At 39.8% G+C, this 15,268-nt stretch overlaps 1 protein-coding gene across 1 annotated transcript; it reads left to right on the top strand.

The window, feature by feature from the left end:
* Positions 1-276: 276 nt before the first annotated feature.
* Positions 277-14,206, top strand: ppp2r1bb (protein phosphatase 2, regulatory subunit A, beta b). Its single transcript, XM_014990691.2, has 15 exons — positions 277-441; positions 1,082-1,172; positions 1,259-1,359; positions 2,374-2,606; positions 2,759-2,906; positions 3,009-3,164; positions 4,219-4,333; positions 4,408-4,478; positions 6,654-6,788; positions 7,842-8,015; positions 8,165-8,225; positions 11,953-12,107; positions 12,206-12,348; positions 12,460-12,551; positions 12,710-14,206. Exons 1-15 carry the CDS (start codon positions 364-366, stop codon positions 12,724-12,726), a joined length of 1,770 nt encoding a protein of 589 aa, XP_014846177.1. The 5' UTR covers positions 277-363; the 3' UTR covers positions 12,727-14,206.
* The last annotated feature ends 1,062 nt before the right edge of the window (positions 14,207-15,268 follow it).

The following is a 15,268-nucleotide window of genomic DNA, read 5'->3' as shown; positions in this document are numbered from 1 at the left end:
ACATTCTGTTAAACCAGTCAAGTTAACTTAGAACCACATATCATGGTTAGTTTTTCTTCTCGTCTCGCTATTTTCTTGAAAATTAATCAAAAATAAACTCTACCACCAGTACGTTTTCACTCACTTGTGACTCATGTGTTTTTTCTTCTTTGTTTGCGTTTTTAATCAAATTACCCATTCAAATGTATTTACTTGGATTCTGAATGGCTGGTTTTAAATAATGCCGTTTCTCAGTGGTTCCTTGAAGGCATCATAACAACAGAGACGGAGGAGGCAGCTCCTTGCAGCGGTTGTTCTTGCGCAGAAACCCCGTAGTGCCGCCCTGAACAGCAGCGCCATTCGGTAACTGCAGTAGTATCCAAAATGGCAGGAGCTGATGGAGACGACTCTCTTTACCCTATCGCCGTCCTTATTGATGAGCTTCGAAATGAAGACGTCCAGGTTGTATTATTAATTGACAAAATCAATTGTTCGTATTGTGTAAAGTAAAAATAACGCTCTTTTAAGGCGGGCCCCATATTCCTGGCTAGCTTGTTAGCAAATATGCTAACTATCGTCCCAGTTGAGGCCTGTCTGGAATTTTCTGCCGGGCGTACCCTGGCCGGACAATCTTGTTTTTGTTAGTAGCTGAGGCTAGATTTGTTCTTCTAGAGAAACTATTAACGTCGGTCTCCCTTAGTGGGCGCTAAGATTTATAAATATAGTTACTTGTTTTGTTGCAATGGTTTGAAAACCCGAAGCAGGTCATTGAATTCACTGCTAGCATTATTGCATCGTTAGCATCTTGTACCAAATGACTGACATAACAGGTAGCATTCTCAGTCTCTGTTTACAGCCGGGTTATTTTAAGTGCCGCATTTTTAGTGTTCGACTTGTCTTTTATTGATGATTTGAACGATGATTTGTTTTAGCTAATTATCTCCAGTCATGAAGATGCATCGAATCAACATAAACAGTAATGCACTTCTGTCGTTTTCTATGATGATTTTGAAGAGAAGGGATTTATACTCCAATAGTTGTGAACCCATTATTAATCGATCTCCTGTTTTATTTGTTTTATTTTTTAATTTTTTTTCCACAGTTACGACTGAACAGCATCAAGAAGCTGTCTACTATTGCTCTCGCTCTTGGCGTAGAAAGGACTCGCACTGAACTCCTTCCCTTCCTTACAGGTAACGTTCAGAAGCTTGTTAATAAATTAAAAGGTTATTGTGTCGTCTTTATTGTTTTCTCACTTAACCATTCTACCATCTTCCAGACACCATCTATGATGAAGATGAGGTGCTTTTGGCATTGGCAGAGCAGCTTGGCAATTTCACTATGTTGGTGGGAGGACCAGAGTATGTCCACTGTCTCCTGGTACGTTTAGATCTGTTAAGATGACACAAAACTTTATTTCGAAGTGGCTTGTGAAATGCAGCTGTTCTGATTTGAAAATACAGTAGAGAGAAGTCAGTTCCCTCTTATCTTGGTGAAGTAGGGAGGATTTCTGTTAGACTGGTCCAAATAGTTAATTGGAAAGCAAATTTGTCAATTTAAACCAACTCATAATATATATATATATATATATATATATATATAATTTTTTTTTGCGGTGAGTTTTCCTAAAAAGTCTGTTTTTCTTCCAAAAAATTACAGAGTATGAATAAAGTCATTTTAGATTTGAGTCCAATAAAGAATAAGGATTTACAATTGTCCCTAATCTTGTTCTATATATTTGAACTTAGAAAAAGAGCAGGGAAGCCATTGGTTGGTGTGAATAATGGACTGAAAATGGAAGTTCTTAATTTTGATTAATTTAATAATAGTAAAAAAAAAAAAGAGACCATATTTGTCATTGTTTGTCCTGTTAAAGAAAAAGTCTGTATCTTTGTCTGGTTGCTTGTTGCATCTCAGTTTAAAAAATACACACCCTTCAATCCATTTCAATATAGACCTGCCATTCTTCTTCATAATAAGAAGACCTTATTTCATAGTTGTCTGTCCTTTGTTGCTGCTCAGTTAATGGTTACCTTGGATTAGAGCAGATAATATTCTTGCTGTTATTGTGAAAAAGAATCATAAGAATGAATCATCCTGTGTTGCAAACATCATGCTCCAAAGCTTGCAAACCCCAAAACCTGACAGAAATGTCTGGATTGCAACTCTTTATTATGCTGCGAATCATATTTCAAAACTTGATTTAATGTTATTGTGTACTGGGGAGGCCATAAAGGATTATTCTTCTAAATGTATAAATGTACCTTTTTGTCTATAAAATCTTTTGCAGCTTAAATGTTTCTGCCAATGACTGTTGTTTTTTTTTTTTTGTTTTGTTAAAGTCTGACACAGAGGCCTGCCCTCCTCTAACCTCAATCTGTTTTTGATGCGCAGCCCCCTCTGGAAAGCCTCGCTACAGTCGAAGAGACGGTAGTCAGAGACAAAGCTGTGGAATCCCTGCGGAAGATCTCACAGGAGCACTCTCCAGTTGACCTGGAAGTTCACTTTGAGCCTTTGGTGAAGCGGCTGGCCAGCGGTGACTGGTTCACCTCTCGCACGTCAGCTTGCGGCCTCTTTAGCGTGTGTTATCCTCGTGTCTCCAGCACGGTCAAGGCCGAGATTCGTCAGTAAGTAACGACTTAAGAGAGCTAACCCATTCTCTAGTTTGAGGCGCTCCGTTGTTTTCAGTGTGATTCATACTTCACAGTCTCTTACAGAGCTCTATGCTTGGGTGTGTTGCAAGGATTGCTGTTAAACAAAGTGTTGTGTTTATCACCAGGCATTTTCGCACCTTGTGCTCCGACGACACACCGATGGTGCGTCGCGCTGCAGCATCTAAACTCGGGGAGTTTGCCAAAGTTCTGGAACTGGAATATGTAAAAACCGACATTATTCCTCTTTTCACTGCTCTGGCGTCTGATGAGCAGGTATGAGCAAGTTTGCTTTTTATTAGTTTCGTGAGCAGCATTCACGGTTCTGTTTGCGTGTTTTGCTAAATGACCAAGCTGACCTTATTGTCTCCCCATTAGGACTCGGTTCGGCTGCTTGCGGTGGAGGCGTGTGTCAGCATCGCCACTCTCCTGCCTCAGGAGGACCTAGAGACTCTGGTGATGCCAACGCTGCGTCAAGCTGCCGAAGACAAATCCTGGCGGGTTCGCTACATGGTGGCAGATAAATTCTCTGAGGTAAATTAAAGACATCTTTCACTATTGTTCTGTTTTAAGTGTGTTTATTTGTTCTATTGCACTGATTGTCCATATTTTATATTTCTGTGATCGAGTAAAACAATGACCATTGTCTGCTCTCCTCAGTAAAGCAGATTATTGGCAGAATTTTGCTGGAATTTTTACAATATTCCAAATTATTTCTATGTATATATTGTGAACAAAAATGCATGTTTCTTCTGAGTTCATTCATTTAAATAGTGGCAGCAAAAATAATCTGTTATTTCAATTTAGGTCATTTTGCAGCTATGACAGCTCTTCAGAGTGGGAGTTCGCATGCAGTTTTTTCTGATGTTTTCCCCCAGTATCATATATTAAACTCTACAACCTAACGCAAAGGTTTCTTTGAATAAAACTGTGTTTTTATGTCCCTCAATCTGAAAAATCCAAAAACATCAAATTGAACAGCTAGTCAGTGAAACGTCAGTGTGCTTTAAAATTAGCGACCCAAAATCTATTCATAAGTGCCCTCATGTGTAAATGGAGTCCTCTTATGCTGCTGTTCTCACCACCACAACTCTAGATAAATGGAGGCTATTTCTGTTTTATAAATCGATAAAACCTGACAGATCGCAAACATGTTTTGAACTGAGATCAAAGTTCTGTTTAGTCAGTTTCCTAAGTTGGAAGTGCAGGTACAAACTTGCACAAAAATATGGGCGTAGCCTTTTTTTTCCTTCTTCTTCTTCCTCATTTCTCACATTGAGAGGCTTATAACTGAACATTAGTAATTTTATATATATATATATATATATATATATATATATATATATATATATATATATATATATGAAATTTTTTATTGAAGCAAAAGTTATGAATGCAATTTAAAAAAAAGCCTGAAATCTTAGGGTGCTGCATGTGTCGCCATCCTCCAAGAATACGTTTGTTTGTTGTTCTTTTTTACCAACTGAATGCTGTTGTATCTGCTTTTTGTAAATTTCATCTGGAATAATTATTCTAAAAATAAATATGTTGGTTATTAAATATGTTTTTTTCCCCCCTTCCAATGTAGCTGCAAAAAGCTGTAGGCCCAGAGATCACAAAGAACGACCTGGTGCCAGCTTTCCAGAACCTCCTGAAGGACTGTGAGGCTGAGGTCCGCGCTGCCGCTGCCAACAAAGTTAAAGGTGAAATGGCTGTTAAATTGGTCTGAACTATTTCAGCGTCCTGTCCTGCATTCTTAATTTGTTTTGTTGTGCAGAGTTCTGTGAGAATCTTCCAGAAGATAATCGTGAGCAGATCATCATGAGTCACATTCTGCCCTGTGTCAAGGTAAGGAGATAACTTTCTGTTTTTCTCATTTTGCGTTTCTGTGGATTCAGCTCCCACCGTCACAAAAGACACTTTGCTGTGAGTGCTGGAGCGCGAGTTTAGCTGCTGATGAGGTTTATCTATCTGTCTTCCTTAAGGCTTTTATGTAGACATGTGATGCTCTCACAGTAACTTCATGTTTTTTCCAAAGTGGACTTGTCTGTCTTTGCTAAAAATAGTATTTGATTGCTATGTATTGGTAAATATGTTAAGACTGTTGTGAAATTAACACATTTTCTCTGTTTTGTATGTCTGTTCTGGCTGGTCTTATTTTTTATAGTGAGCATTTTTCCACCTCATGAAAGTAAACCCACCCAGGTTTAGTTGGGTGAATCTCTGCTGACCTAATAATTTGATTGGATTTCACTTATTAATGGGATTTGTGATGTATTGCATCCTGAAAGTGCCATGTTCGTTTTATCCAGTGATTTAAATAGGTCAAACTGGTGCTAACTAATAAAGTTATTATTTATCAAGGAATATGAAAAAACAATAATGATGACAAAGTGGAGCTTTAAAATTCAATAAAGCTAAAGCATTTCATCCAGGAGCTACCATTAGATGAAGAGACTACAACTAGTAGTTGACGGCAGTGAATTGCTGAACTGAGAATGTTGACTCCTCAGAGTATATACAGTTACAAATCTTCTCAGGAAGTCATTAAGTTGTTGTCTGGCAGTATTTATTTCCACATTTAAGACAAAGGCTTAACCCAGTTGACTTGTTAGCTGGCTTTATGTACTACCTAGTATTTGGTTAATGTAATCCACTTCTATTGAGTTTACTTATTTAGTGCTGATTCTCAAAGCACTAAAGACGAACAGATGTATTATCAGATTTATCCAATTTTCCATACAGATTCTTATTTAATTACATGCATCCCAATTTCATCCTGGTTATTAAATATAATTTCTAATGTTGAGGTACTAATTTAATTTCAGCAGTGTGTAAATATCACCTGGTCATTAGGCAGTTTCCTGCCTTTTCAAGCTGGATCCAAACACAACACGACTTTCTGTAATATTCTTCAGTTCTCTGTAGATCAGACGACCAGTTAACTTGATAAACATCTTTTTCCACAATTCTCTTTATAAGACAAAATAATGTTAATCTTAACCTCTGAAGCAACCAATCAGACTCAGGTCTGGTTTTACTTGGAGCTGGAGAACAAAGTTCATATTGCTGGTTAATTTTTGACTTTAGGTCTCAGTAATATCTGTCTCTTAGAGTAATGTAGTTTTTACTTATTTTTACAGCAACTTCATAATTGTTCTATGGTGCACCTGAAATAACAAGATGTTGGAAATAACTAGAGATGTATTTTTTATTTTTTTGATGATGATGATTCGGTTGGCTGTGAGCTGCTATTATTTCTCACACACCATATTCAAAATATAGTTTATAAATTTTAAGGTAGATTTTAAGCTCTTTGTATTAAAAATGTGTTTATATTATTTGGCTATTGGCCTCTTAATAAATTACATGAATATTCCAGGAAAGTACAAGGCATCATTTTCAAGAGTCACAGTATTTTAAAGGTGATTGCAAACTCTAAATGAAGCAGAATTTTTAATTACTAAAATACTATCATTTTATTTGTAGAGTTAAGTGAGACGTGGTGGGGAAGACGCTGAATATGTACTTCTCAATTTCATAATTTGACCAGTAGATGGCACTATTGCTTTTTTTTTAGTCTTTTTAAAGAAAGTCATACGTCATCTATCATTTCTACGACTCTAAAACTCGATAAAGTTTATTGAAAGCAGCTACAATAAAATTATCAGGCTGTAGAGATGAATTTTGGTATAAAAAAAATCCAAATCACGAAAGGCAAACACCTGCTCTGTTTATCTTGTCAACATCTCAACAGTGAAGCTGAACGGGTGGCAACACACTCATACGTTTTCTCAGAAAACTATAAATGAATGCCAGCTCAAGCCTGTATTACCTGAACATTCAACACTCATTCCTGGAAACGGTTTCTTTATGCTATTATTATAAAATATCTCGTATAGCAGTTCCTTTTTTGGTGACTGTTTTTTTTTCCTTCTTTCTTTAGTCTGATTCATAGCAATGGAGTTGATTGTTTCCTGTTTGTTCTGATCTTTGTCTCCTGTGTGTCCTGTCCCTGACCAGGAACTGGTTTCAGACACCAACCAGCACGTGAAGTCTGCTCTGGCCTCTGTCATTATGGGTCTTTCCACCATTCTGGGCAAGGACAACACAATAGAGCACTTACTGCCTCTCTTCCTGACTCAGCTGAAAGACGAGGTGACCAAAATTTGACACTTAAAATCATGAGCACCAGGTTTTTGGTTTGGTTATTGCTATTTTTTGTTTTGTTTTTCTTTCTTGTATATCTGTCTCAGTGTTTTTGGAGTTGGTGAAGCTTTTAGCACGATATGTTAAATTTGAGGCATCATTTGTGTATTTCTAAAGTAATCTGCCTAGGCAAAACCACCAGACGTACCTGACTGCCGCCTGGATGGGTAGGAGGATGATTCATGTGGTTGGCAGCCAAACTGAGACCTTCTAATTGGGGACTCGCTGTGTCTAAGAGGGGAGGGGAATACTAGGAAAATCTGGATAAAGTTTAATCAGAAAGTCTCCCGCTTAATGCGTTTGACAGTAAAGATTTGAAACATTTAAAAAAAAACAAAACAAAGAAAAGTAATTTCACTGAAACTCAGCTGAGCATCTGCTGTTGTTTGTGTTCCAGTGTTTGACTTTAAAGATGTTTGTTCACTGTCGAACAAAGTACTTTTCACTCTCCAGTGAGTATATATTTGTTTTGCAGCAGCCGAGGCCGAGTTAAAAAATGTTGTTTTGTTTAAATGAATAATCCAGAACAAAAACTCCAGCTCACGTTCTCTCAAATGATCCCACCGATTTGAAAACGGTTTTGCATATTGAAATTAGCGAAGAGTTTGCTCACAAGGACATGTAAATGTTTTGGAGGGCTTCAGCTCATATTAATCCTATTTAAAGATGGCCCATTTTCCCCAAAGCACCAACCATCACTGTCTTATTATATTGCAGTCCAGACTGACGGCTTTGACTTGCAAATTTCACTTGGAGGTGGATTTATCAGAACTGTGCTAACCTGAGCATTGAGCACAAACTACCTTCAAGTTTGTCACTACGTTTTCTCCGGTGTGCTTCTCTCTCTTATTTTACCACCATGACTGGAAGTTTGGAGGTTTTGTTTGGTCATTTATTGTCCATCAGGTTCACTTTGGTGCAAGTCTGCACAATTATTTTGAGGAAGAAGGCGTAAGAGTTCAAAGTGGGCTCCGCATTTTACCGTCTCCTTTTCCATTTCAGTGCCCCGAGGTCCGTCTCAACATCATCTCCAACCTGGACTGTGTGAACGAGGTGATTGGCATACGCCAGCTGTCCCAGTCGCTGCTGCCGGCCATCGTGGAGCTTGCCGAGGACGCAAAGTGGAGGGTCCGCCTGGCCATCATCGAGTACATGCCTTTGTTGGCAGGACAGCTGGTGAGTCACGTGGTCGAATATCATGTGAACGGTCTTGTGTGTGAACGGAAATATTAGCAGTTTGTAAACAAAACATGTTGGCGGAGCCAGATTTGGCAGTAGGTGTTGAAAAAAGTCGGGTCTCATTTTGCTCGCTCTCGTCTCCTCAGGGGGTGGAGTTCTTTGATGAGAAGCTCAACACTCTTTGCATGGCCTGGCTCATTGATCACGGTAAGGCTCTTCGGCAGCTTTAAGACATTTCCTCAGGAGTCTGAACAATCGTCATAATGCGACGTTTGAAGTTTTGGAGTTTCTCTGACGCAGATGCAGCTCATGTCTGCTGGGTTACATGACAGGCCTTCTGTTTTCATACAGACAGTATATGATTAGCACACCAGTGAACTTTGGAGCTGAGGAATGTTAGGAGTGAGATAATAGCGAGTCGGAGGAAGGATGACATGTGGCACTTTGAAGCTCTTTCCTTTATTGTACATGTAAAGGAGCTGTAACTGTGCTATTGTCTGCAGCTACAAAAGAATTGTATTAGAGGGACAGTTGTGAAACTGTTTTTGTCAACGTTACTTCGCTAAAGAATATAATGTTTTAATACTTCCTGCATGCATTGACAGAAAAGCTTTTGTTCTCTTAAAATCCAAGATTTTTCTGACTTAACAATAACATACATCATTTAAAAGCTTTTTCTGACATTTAGTTTCACATTTATGCTCTGCATTTCAACATAAAATTAACTAATCTTTTATAGGGAGAATATAATACATCCATAGTAACCTTTTTCAACTAGGGTAGGCAAACTGATCATTTGTAAAATCATATTTTGAATAAAATTCAACTTTCAATTATTAGGAATCTATTAACGACTCTTGATAATTAAACCACCAGTCTACCAATATCTACCAAATTTTGTGTAAATCTTTTGTCCACAGTCTTTTTCACATGATGCCCCAGATTTAGCGTCAGTTTTATCTCCTGGGGCAATTCTGTAGCTTTATCTGGTGTTTTGCATAAATGCTGGGATGCTTTCTAGAACTCACCTGGTTGTGTCGGATTTCACTCACCTACAGGAAAACTAAATAAATGTAGCTGCAGACTAGGATGTTTCCGCCATCATTTCCAACTCTGGGAATGCTGTTTCTGTGGTGACCTGCTGTGTTGTTTTTGAGCCAAACAAGCCTGTTGGAATTGTGGCCCAGATGTTTACGTCCAGTTTCATCAAACCCAAATAAATGATGCTTCAGGGTTCTAGGGCCTTCATGTTTTCTTTGGAGGAAATGGATTCTGTTTTGCAACTCAACTACTGTGTGTGGACAATACAGGGGGTTGTTGTGTTTGGCAGGAGTAGCGCAGGCCTCTTTCCTGACAAGTTTCCATTTTGTTCTTTTAAAATAGTTTTTGAAAATCATGCAGCTTCTGGTACTGATGTGTTTTTTCTTTAACTTCTGATGAAGGTCTATACACTGCCGTAGTATGTGCATGTGTAATGGTGTGGACTTTGGTTTGCAGCCTTTTCCTGACTGATGCCTTTGGTACAATAAGTTCTTTTTTTTTTTTTTTAACCCTTTTTTGCAAACGATGACTTTAAACTCAAGGATGCAAGTAAGAACATGTTGGAAAATTTCTACTAAGGCAGCTGAGCTTGATTTTAGGTTAATCAGATGCATCATAAATTCTGGCATGTGGGTCATTAATAGTTTCCACCCATTGATTATACACCAAGTTATTTCAAGTCTGCTCAAGTTTACTTAGGTAAATTAGTTTGTCTGATTATTGTCAGCAGGGTGTTGCTTGTTCATACTTTTTTTTTTTTATCAAGGGTCCTGGTATTAGAGGTTTTATAAGAGCCTTCTTATCCAAACAGAGATTAGATTACTTGAATAATTGAGTAATATGAAGTCTGAGGAGAAAATGTGCAATGAGTTGGTTTGGAGCAATTTCACAGCAATTTGTCATCTTAATCCCTAAAGAAAAGCTGATTTGTAGTGTCCACTCTTACACAACACTTTAGATATAAAATGGCAACATGTGGTTATGAAATGGGGGTACACCTCAACAAAGAAGCAGTCAAACAAAAAAACAAACAACAACCCAGTCGTGTCCCTGTTGGCTCCCCCGTCACTGCTTGTTATGTCTGTTCTGCGGTGCAGCCGCCTGCACTCGAAACACTGGAGGGGCCGCCGCACAACACACCCTGCTGAGTCTTGGAACTTCTATATCTAACACGAAGCGTTCACTGTGTATGCGGTGTTCTCTTGACACCGAGTTTTCCAATTAGAGAGGCAGATACTCGGCGTTGAGGACAAAGGGCCAGCTGGGTTACATCATTGGAATGCTGCTGGTGTGAGTTTCTATGTGTGAACGGCTCGGGTTAGGGCTGTGCCACTCTTACATAAGCCTTTCAAAGAACAGGAGTACAGACTTGAATGCACAGCTTCTCATTCACACTCGACTAAAAAGATAACACCTTGTATTTATTTTTAAGACGGCCTATTTCTGCCGTGATTGTTTTTGCCGTTTTGTTCTAAAATTGACTCGGCGGCGCGTTGAACCCGCTCTGGCAGTGCATTATTTTGTTCTGTTCTTCTTATGTGGGGTTATTGTGTAATCGTAAGGGCTAAAGGACAGCTGAGACATTTACAAGTGGTTTGTTTTAAAATGTCATGAAGATATTTGCTGGCTCTTTATGTGGGTGATCATCCAGGTTCTGGTTTTTTAGCTAAATTACTTCTGAATGCTTAAGGAGATCAAGAAGTTAATGTTTGAAACATATTTGAAACCCCCACGTTTTCCTAATTTTGAGTTTATCTTTGGTCACTGATAAACTTATTTTAACTGACATTAATAGGATTACTATTAGAAATTACTGATCAAGCATTGGTGCTTGTATCATGTTGAGCTTTGACTTCTTGATGACAAAATTCGCCGATTCTGTCTTTTCAGCAGCAGCGATTTACAACGTTCACAGTATTCCTCTGTCTTGCTGCGAGTAGCAATGAAGTATTTGGCAGCAGAGACGACGATGAGGTCAAAGGCTGATCTCAAAAGCATCGAACTGAGTGACCTCACCCACAGCTGCAACATGTTCAGCCGTCTTGTGTTCAAACCTTGTAAAGTTTGCTTCTAATACCAACTTCTTTAAATACGAGATGATCGACTTTATAAAAAAATATATATATTATACCTAGGCACCATCAAGCAGTCCAAGAGTGCATTCACACCAGCCCCGCTTATTCTGCTTTAATCAAACTCTAGTCTGTCGGCTGGAATGTCCGGTTTGCTTGAGCAGGTGTCAATTGAGCGGTGATCAAAAAAGCGAACTTTGGTCCGCCAAAAACCTAGTTCAGTTGAAGTGAACTCTGGTTCAGTTCAAATGCATATATGAATGCCAAGGGAATTGGTGACCGCTCCAAAAGTAGGAAGCGAATAGTAGTGCAGGGCATGCTGGGTGAGTACAACCAAAACAAAGGGTGAGTCTAGAACTAGGAGGAGAAATGGCTCGTGGTCTTTTGCCAAAGATATAAGAGAAATCCTACAACCGCTAAAACCTGCCGCCATTCCATTTTTGTAGAGAAGAAAGTTGCGCTCAGTGTCTTCTTTGTGTCGTTTCTTTCAGTGGTTCACAGCTGACAGATCTCTATAGAACATGATTTCCTTTTCATCAAAACAGATTTGAGCTAGCTTCATCTTCACTACATCTCAGTGGTTGGGTACGATGGATGCGTCCATTCATTGGAAGAAAGATCGGACTTTAGTGTCTCTGGCCAGCTGGTTAAGCTAAAATGTGCGATTCTGGTCATTTTGTACCCTTTGGTGCATTTCCAGCTCTGATGCGTAAACCTGAAAGGCCTCAAGGTTTGGCCTGCCTCAGCCAGGCTCTAAAAACCTGCAGAGAGCCAACATGTGTAGTCAGTCATCGGCATAATTTTAACTTGTTTGTTTTCAGTGTACGCCATCCGTGAAGCGGCCACCAGTAACCTCACCAAGCTTGTTGAGAAGTTCGGAGCCGAGTGGGCCCAGAACACCATCGTCCCCAAAGTCCTGGGAATGGCCAACGACCCCAACTACCTCCACAGGATGACCACGCTGTTCTGCATCAACGTGAGCAAACGCCAGTTTTTCATTTACCGTGGATACAGGGGGGCTACTTTAGTTTCTCTTTCAAATCCTAACTTGTTGCCCTCCACTTGGTTCGTAAGGCTCTGTCTGAGGCTTGTGGTCAGGAGATTACCACCAAGCAGATGCTCCCAGTGGTCCTCAAGATGTCCAACGACCAGGTGGCCAACGTCCGTTTCAACGTAGCAAAGTCACTTCAGAAGATCGGACCGGTCCTGGACAGCAAGTACGTTTGGTGGTTGTTTGTTTTTTTTCTCCCCAGACCAGAACAGGGTTCTTCTAAAGTGGAGAACCTGGTTTGATGAATTAAACTGACATTTTCTGGGTTTACTTCCAGTGCCCTTCAAACAGAAGTGAAGCCAGTGCTGGAGAAACTGGCCTCTGACTCAGACATGGATGTTAAGTACTTTGCCCAGGAGGCTATTAGTGGTGAGCATTTTTCTCCTCTTACTGCGGAACAACTTGGACATTCATTTTATTTGCTTTACTTTGAGTCTTTAACAACATATTTTTTTTTTCTCTCTCTCTCTCTCTCTCTCTCTCTCTCTCTCTCTCTCTCTCTCTCTCCCCTTTCTCTCTCTTTGCAGTTTTGGCACTAGCATAACCAACCCCATCACGGCTAATCCAGAAAACCTCCCCGAAACAAAAATACACCCAGGTTTAGAAGATATTTATTGATGTTCAGAACCAACTGATGTATAGAAAATCTGTTAACAATTGTTTTATCTCCTCCCCCACCCCTCATTGTTTGTTTTTTGGTTTAGTTTTTTTTTTTATTGTTCAATGATAGTCTATGTCCAAACTAGCACAGGCTTCTGTACCATTTGCTGTACATGGGTGCTTTTATCCAGGCAAAGTGATGATTAAAGTTGAATTAAGTTGTGCATGCTGACAAATGTCCTGCTGTACTTGCTAAGCATTGCTAACCATGCATCCCCCCCTCCTCAGTCTGCTGTTGTACTTCAGCATTCTGCGTCTGTGCTAGCTTTCTGTGCTGCTGCACCTTTCCCTCCAGTGCTGGATGGAAACTTCGAGCTGCAGATGGTGAAACCTGCTCTCTGTCTGTCGAGAGCCCAGCTCCGGTCGCACTCCAGACCAGACGCGTTTCTTCTTCGATGTTTTACAGAACAATCATCAAAAACAAACCACCCTGGTGAAATATAAAAATATATATATATATAAGGGTGTGTACTACTGCATGTACTCTGATGAACCTCCTCTATGATTGCACGTCTTTATCAGTCTGTGTTCCATCTACCAGACGAAGGTGTCGCTCTGCACTGTTTCCTGCAGTAACGGATTGAATTGGTCAAATTAACACATTGCCCCATCATGTAACAGGGACCAACCCATATTTAGCATGATGCTCATAATGATTCCCCCCCCCTTTTTTTTTCTTTTTTTTTCTTTTTAGATGTTTTGTAGACAAGTGAGGTTTATTGTCATATCTGTTGACATAATTGCTAATTTAGAAGCAACTTTTTTTTCCCTTTTTTTTATGCCTGGATAAACCGCTTTGCTCTGGAAAAAAATTACAAAAGACGCCATTCTTTTCAGTATTTTGCTGCACGGTAAAACTAAATTGTTGACAGCTATCATGGCAAACAGAAAACCACGGCTCTTTTAACGCCAATCAGTTTTTTGTTTTTTTTTTCTTTTAAAGCCAAGCCAGGTCCTCCGCTCAGCATGAGGTCAGAAAGCAGTAGGTTAGAGGACTTGCTGCTTAGAAACCTCGACGAGATGGAGATCAACGAGTGCATGCTTTCAAAGACGGCTTGTAGGGGCTGCTTATGTACGTAAAGCTGCATAATGTTTTATTATGGGGTGGGTGGCGGCGTGGTTAGAGGGCGGGTTGAATAAACGTCGGTCTGTGTTAATAAAATAAACTTTTGTCTTTCTCTGAACTGCTCCCTCCTGTTCGTTTCCCTCCTCCCCCTCTCATCCTCTTCTCTTGAATAAACCTTAATTGTCGATTGTCCTGTATCACCAAGACTGTGCTCTGATTTTTACTTTGAATTCTCTTCACAGTTGGGAAGCTGTACTACTGTATCTTGATCCAAATAAAGTAACAAACAAGCTGTGTACCCTTTGGTTTCTGATTTCCATGCCAGCTTGCTGCAAATAAGGTTTATTTTTAAGTTTGCCTCAGCAGATGTTGCAGTTTCGCTGCACATCTTGCCTACCTCGATCCATAAAGCGACTCGCACCGAGAAGTGAAGCCGAAGCAACGCATCCGCAGAGATTTGTAACGTTTCGTTACGTCACGACTAAATATGTATGTATTCTTTCGGAAATTGCATGTCAAGGTTCAGTAAAGTAGTTTATAGTTGTGAAATGGAAGGATGTTTCAGGACATTTCACAAATCGGTTGCTGTGCGTTTGTCTTCAGCCACACGGTCGGTGTGTTTGGAGGACTGCCTATTGCTGCAGTGACAGCTGAGTGTAGGTATGTGTCCCTCAGCTTTGCATGTGTGGAGAATTGTTTTTTTGTTTTTTTTTCCATGGGTAAGCACAAATTTATCGTCAGTCGACTGGACGAAGTTCATATGTTTCTGTGGAAATGATCTTAAATTCCATTCCTAATGTTCTTACAAAATGTCTTGGGTCTTAAATTTGACTTGGGGGAAACCTGCAGAGTCCCTGTGCAAAGAAATGTAAAACCATGGCATGTAAAAATCAACTTTTTAAAAAAAAATTTTTAATGAAAAACCTACCTGGAGTTTTGCCTTGATTCTTTCATGCATGTTTGAGAAATCCTTTAATCTCCCGTGGCAACCGTTCGGCTGAGCGCCGCCTTTGAGGATGAAGCTCGTCCTCAGAGCTGCAGCTCCCAATCTTCCGAGCTTCTGCCTCACAAAGCGCCCCACCCTTACGACTCCAGCCATTCGGCTCCTGCAGACTAGCCGAGAGCAATTAGCAAACACCAGATAATTAGCTGATGCTGCTGAATTGCTTATAGAAGCCACTTCTCAGTGAAAATGTCTTTTATGGGCTAATAGAGGAGCGAAGTTGTGATGACTTCCTAAAGAGCAAGAGTTTCTTAAAGAGACAGAGGCCCAATTTCTAGCTGTTAAATTGTGAAGTCATATTTGGTATGTACAGCATTTTTATAACAACTGCAGGTAAAATACTTACTTGATTGAACT

This window comes from Poecilia mexicana, unplaced genomic scaffold (assembly GCF_051168715.1).
Source record: "Poecilia mexicana isolate PSO_F unplaced genomic scaffold, ASM5116871v1 scaffold_13, whole genome shotgun sequence".
Lineage (NCBI taxonomy): Eukaryota > Metazoa > Chordata > Actinopteri > Cyprinodontiformes > Poeciliidae > Poecilia > Poecilia mexicana.
Note: the sequence above shows the minus strand (reverse complement) of the source record. Positions and strands in the feature narration are given on the sequence as shown.

Excerpts from the sequence above, each read along its gene's own strand:
- ppp2r1bb (XM_014990691.2), top strand. The coding sequence starts at position 364 with ATGGCAGGAGCTGATGGAGACGACTCTCTTTACCCTATCGCCGTCCTT. Across the intron at positions 2,607-2,758 it reads GTCAAGGCCGAGATTCGTCA|GCATTTTCGCACCTTGTGCT; the intron begins GTAAGTAACGAC and ends GTTTATCACCAG. Across the intron at positions 4,334-4,407 it reads CGCTGCCAACAAAGTTAAAG|AGTTCTGTGAGAATCTTCCA; the intron begins GTGAAATGGCTG and ends TTTGTTGTGCAG.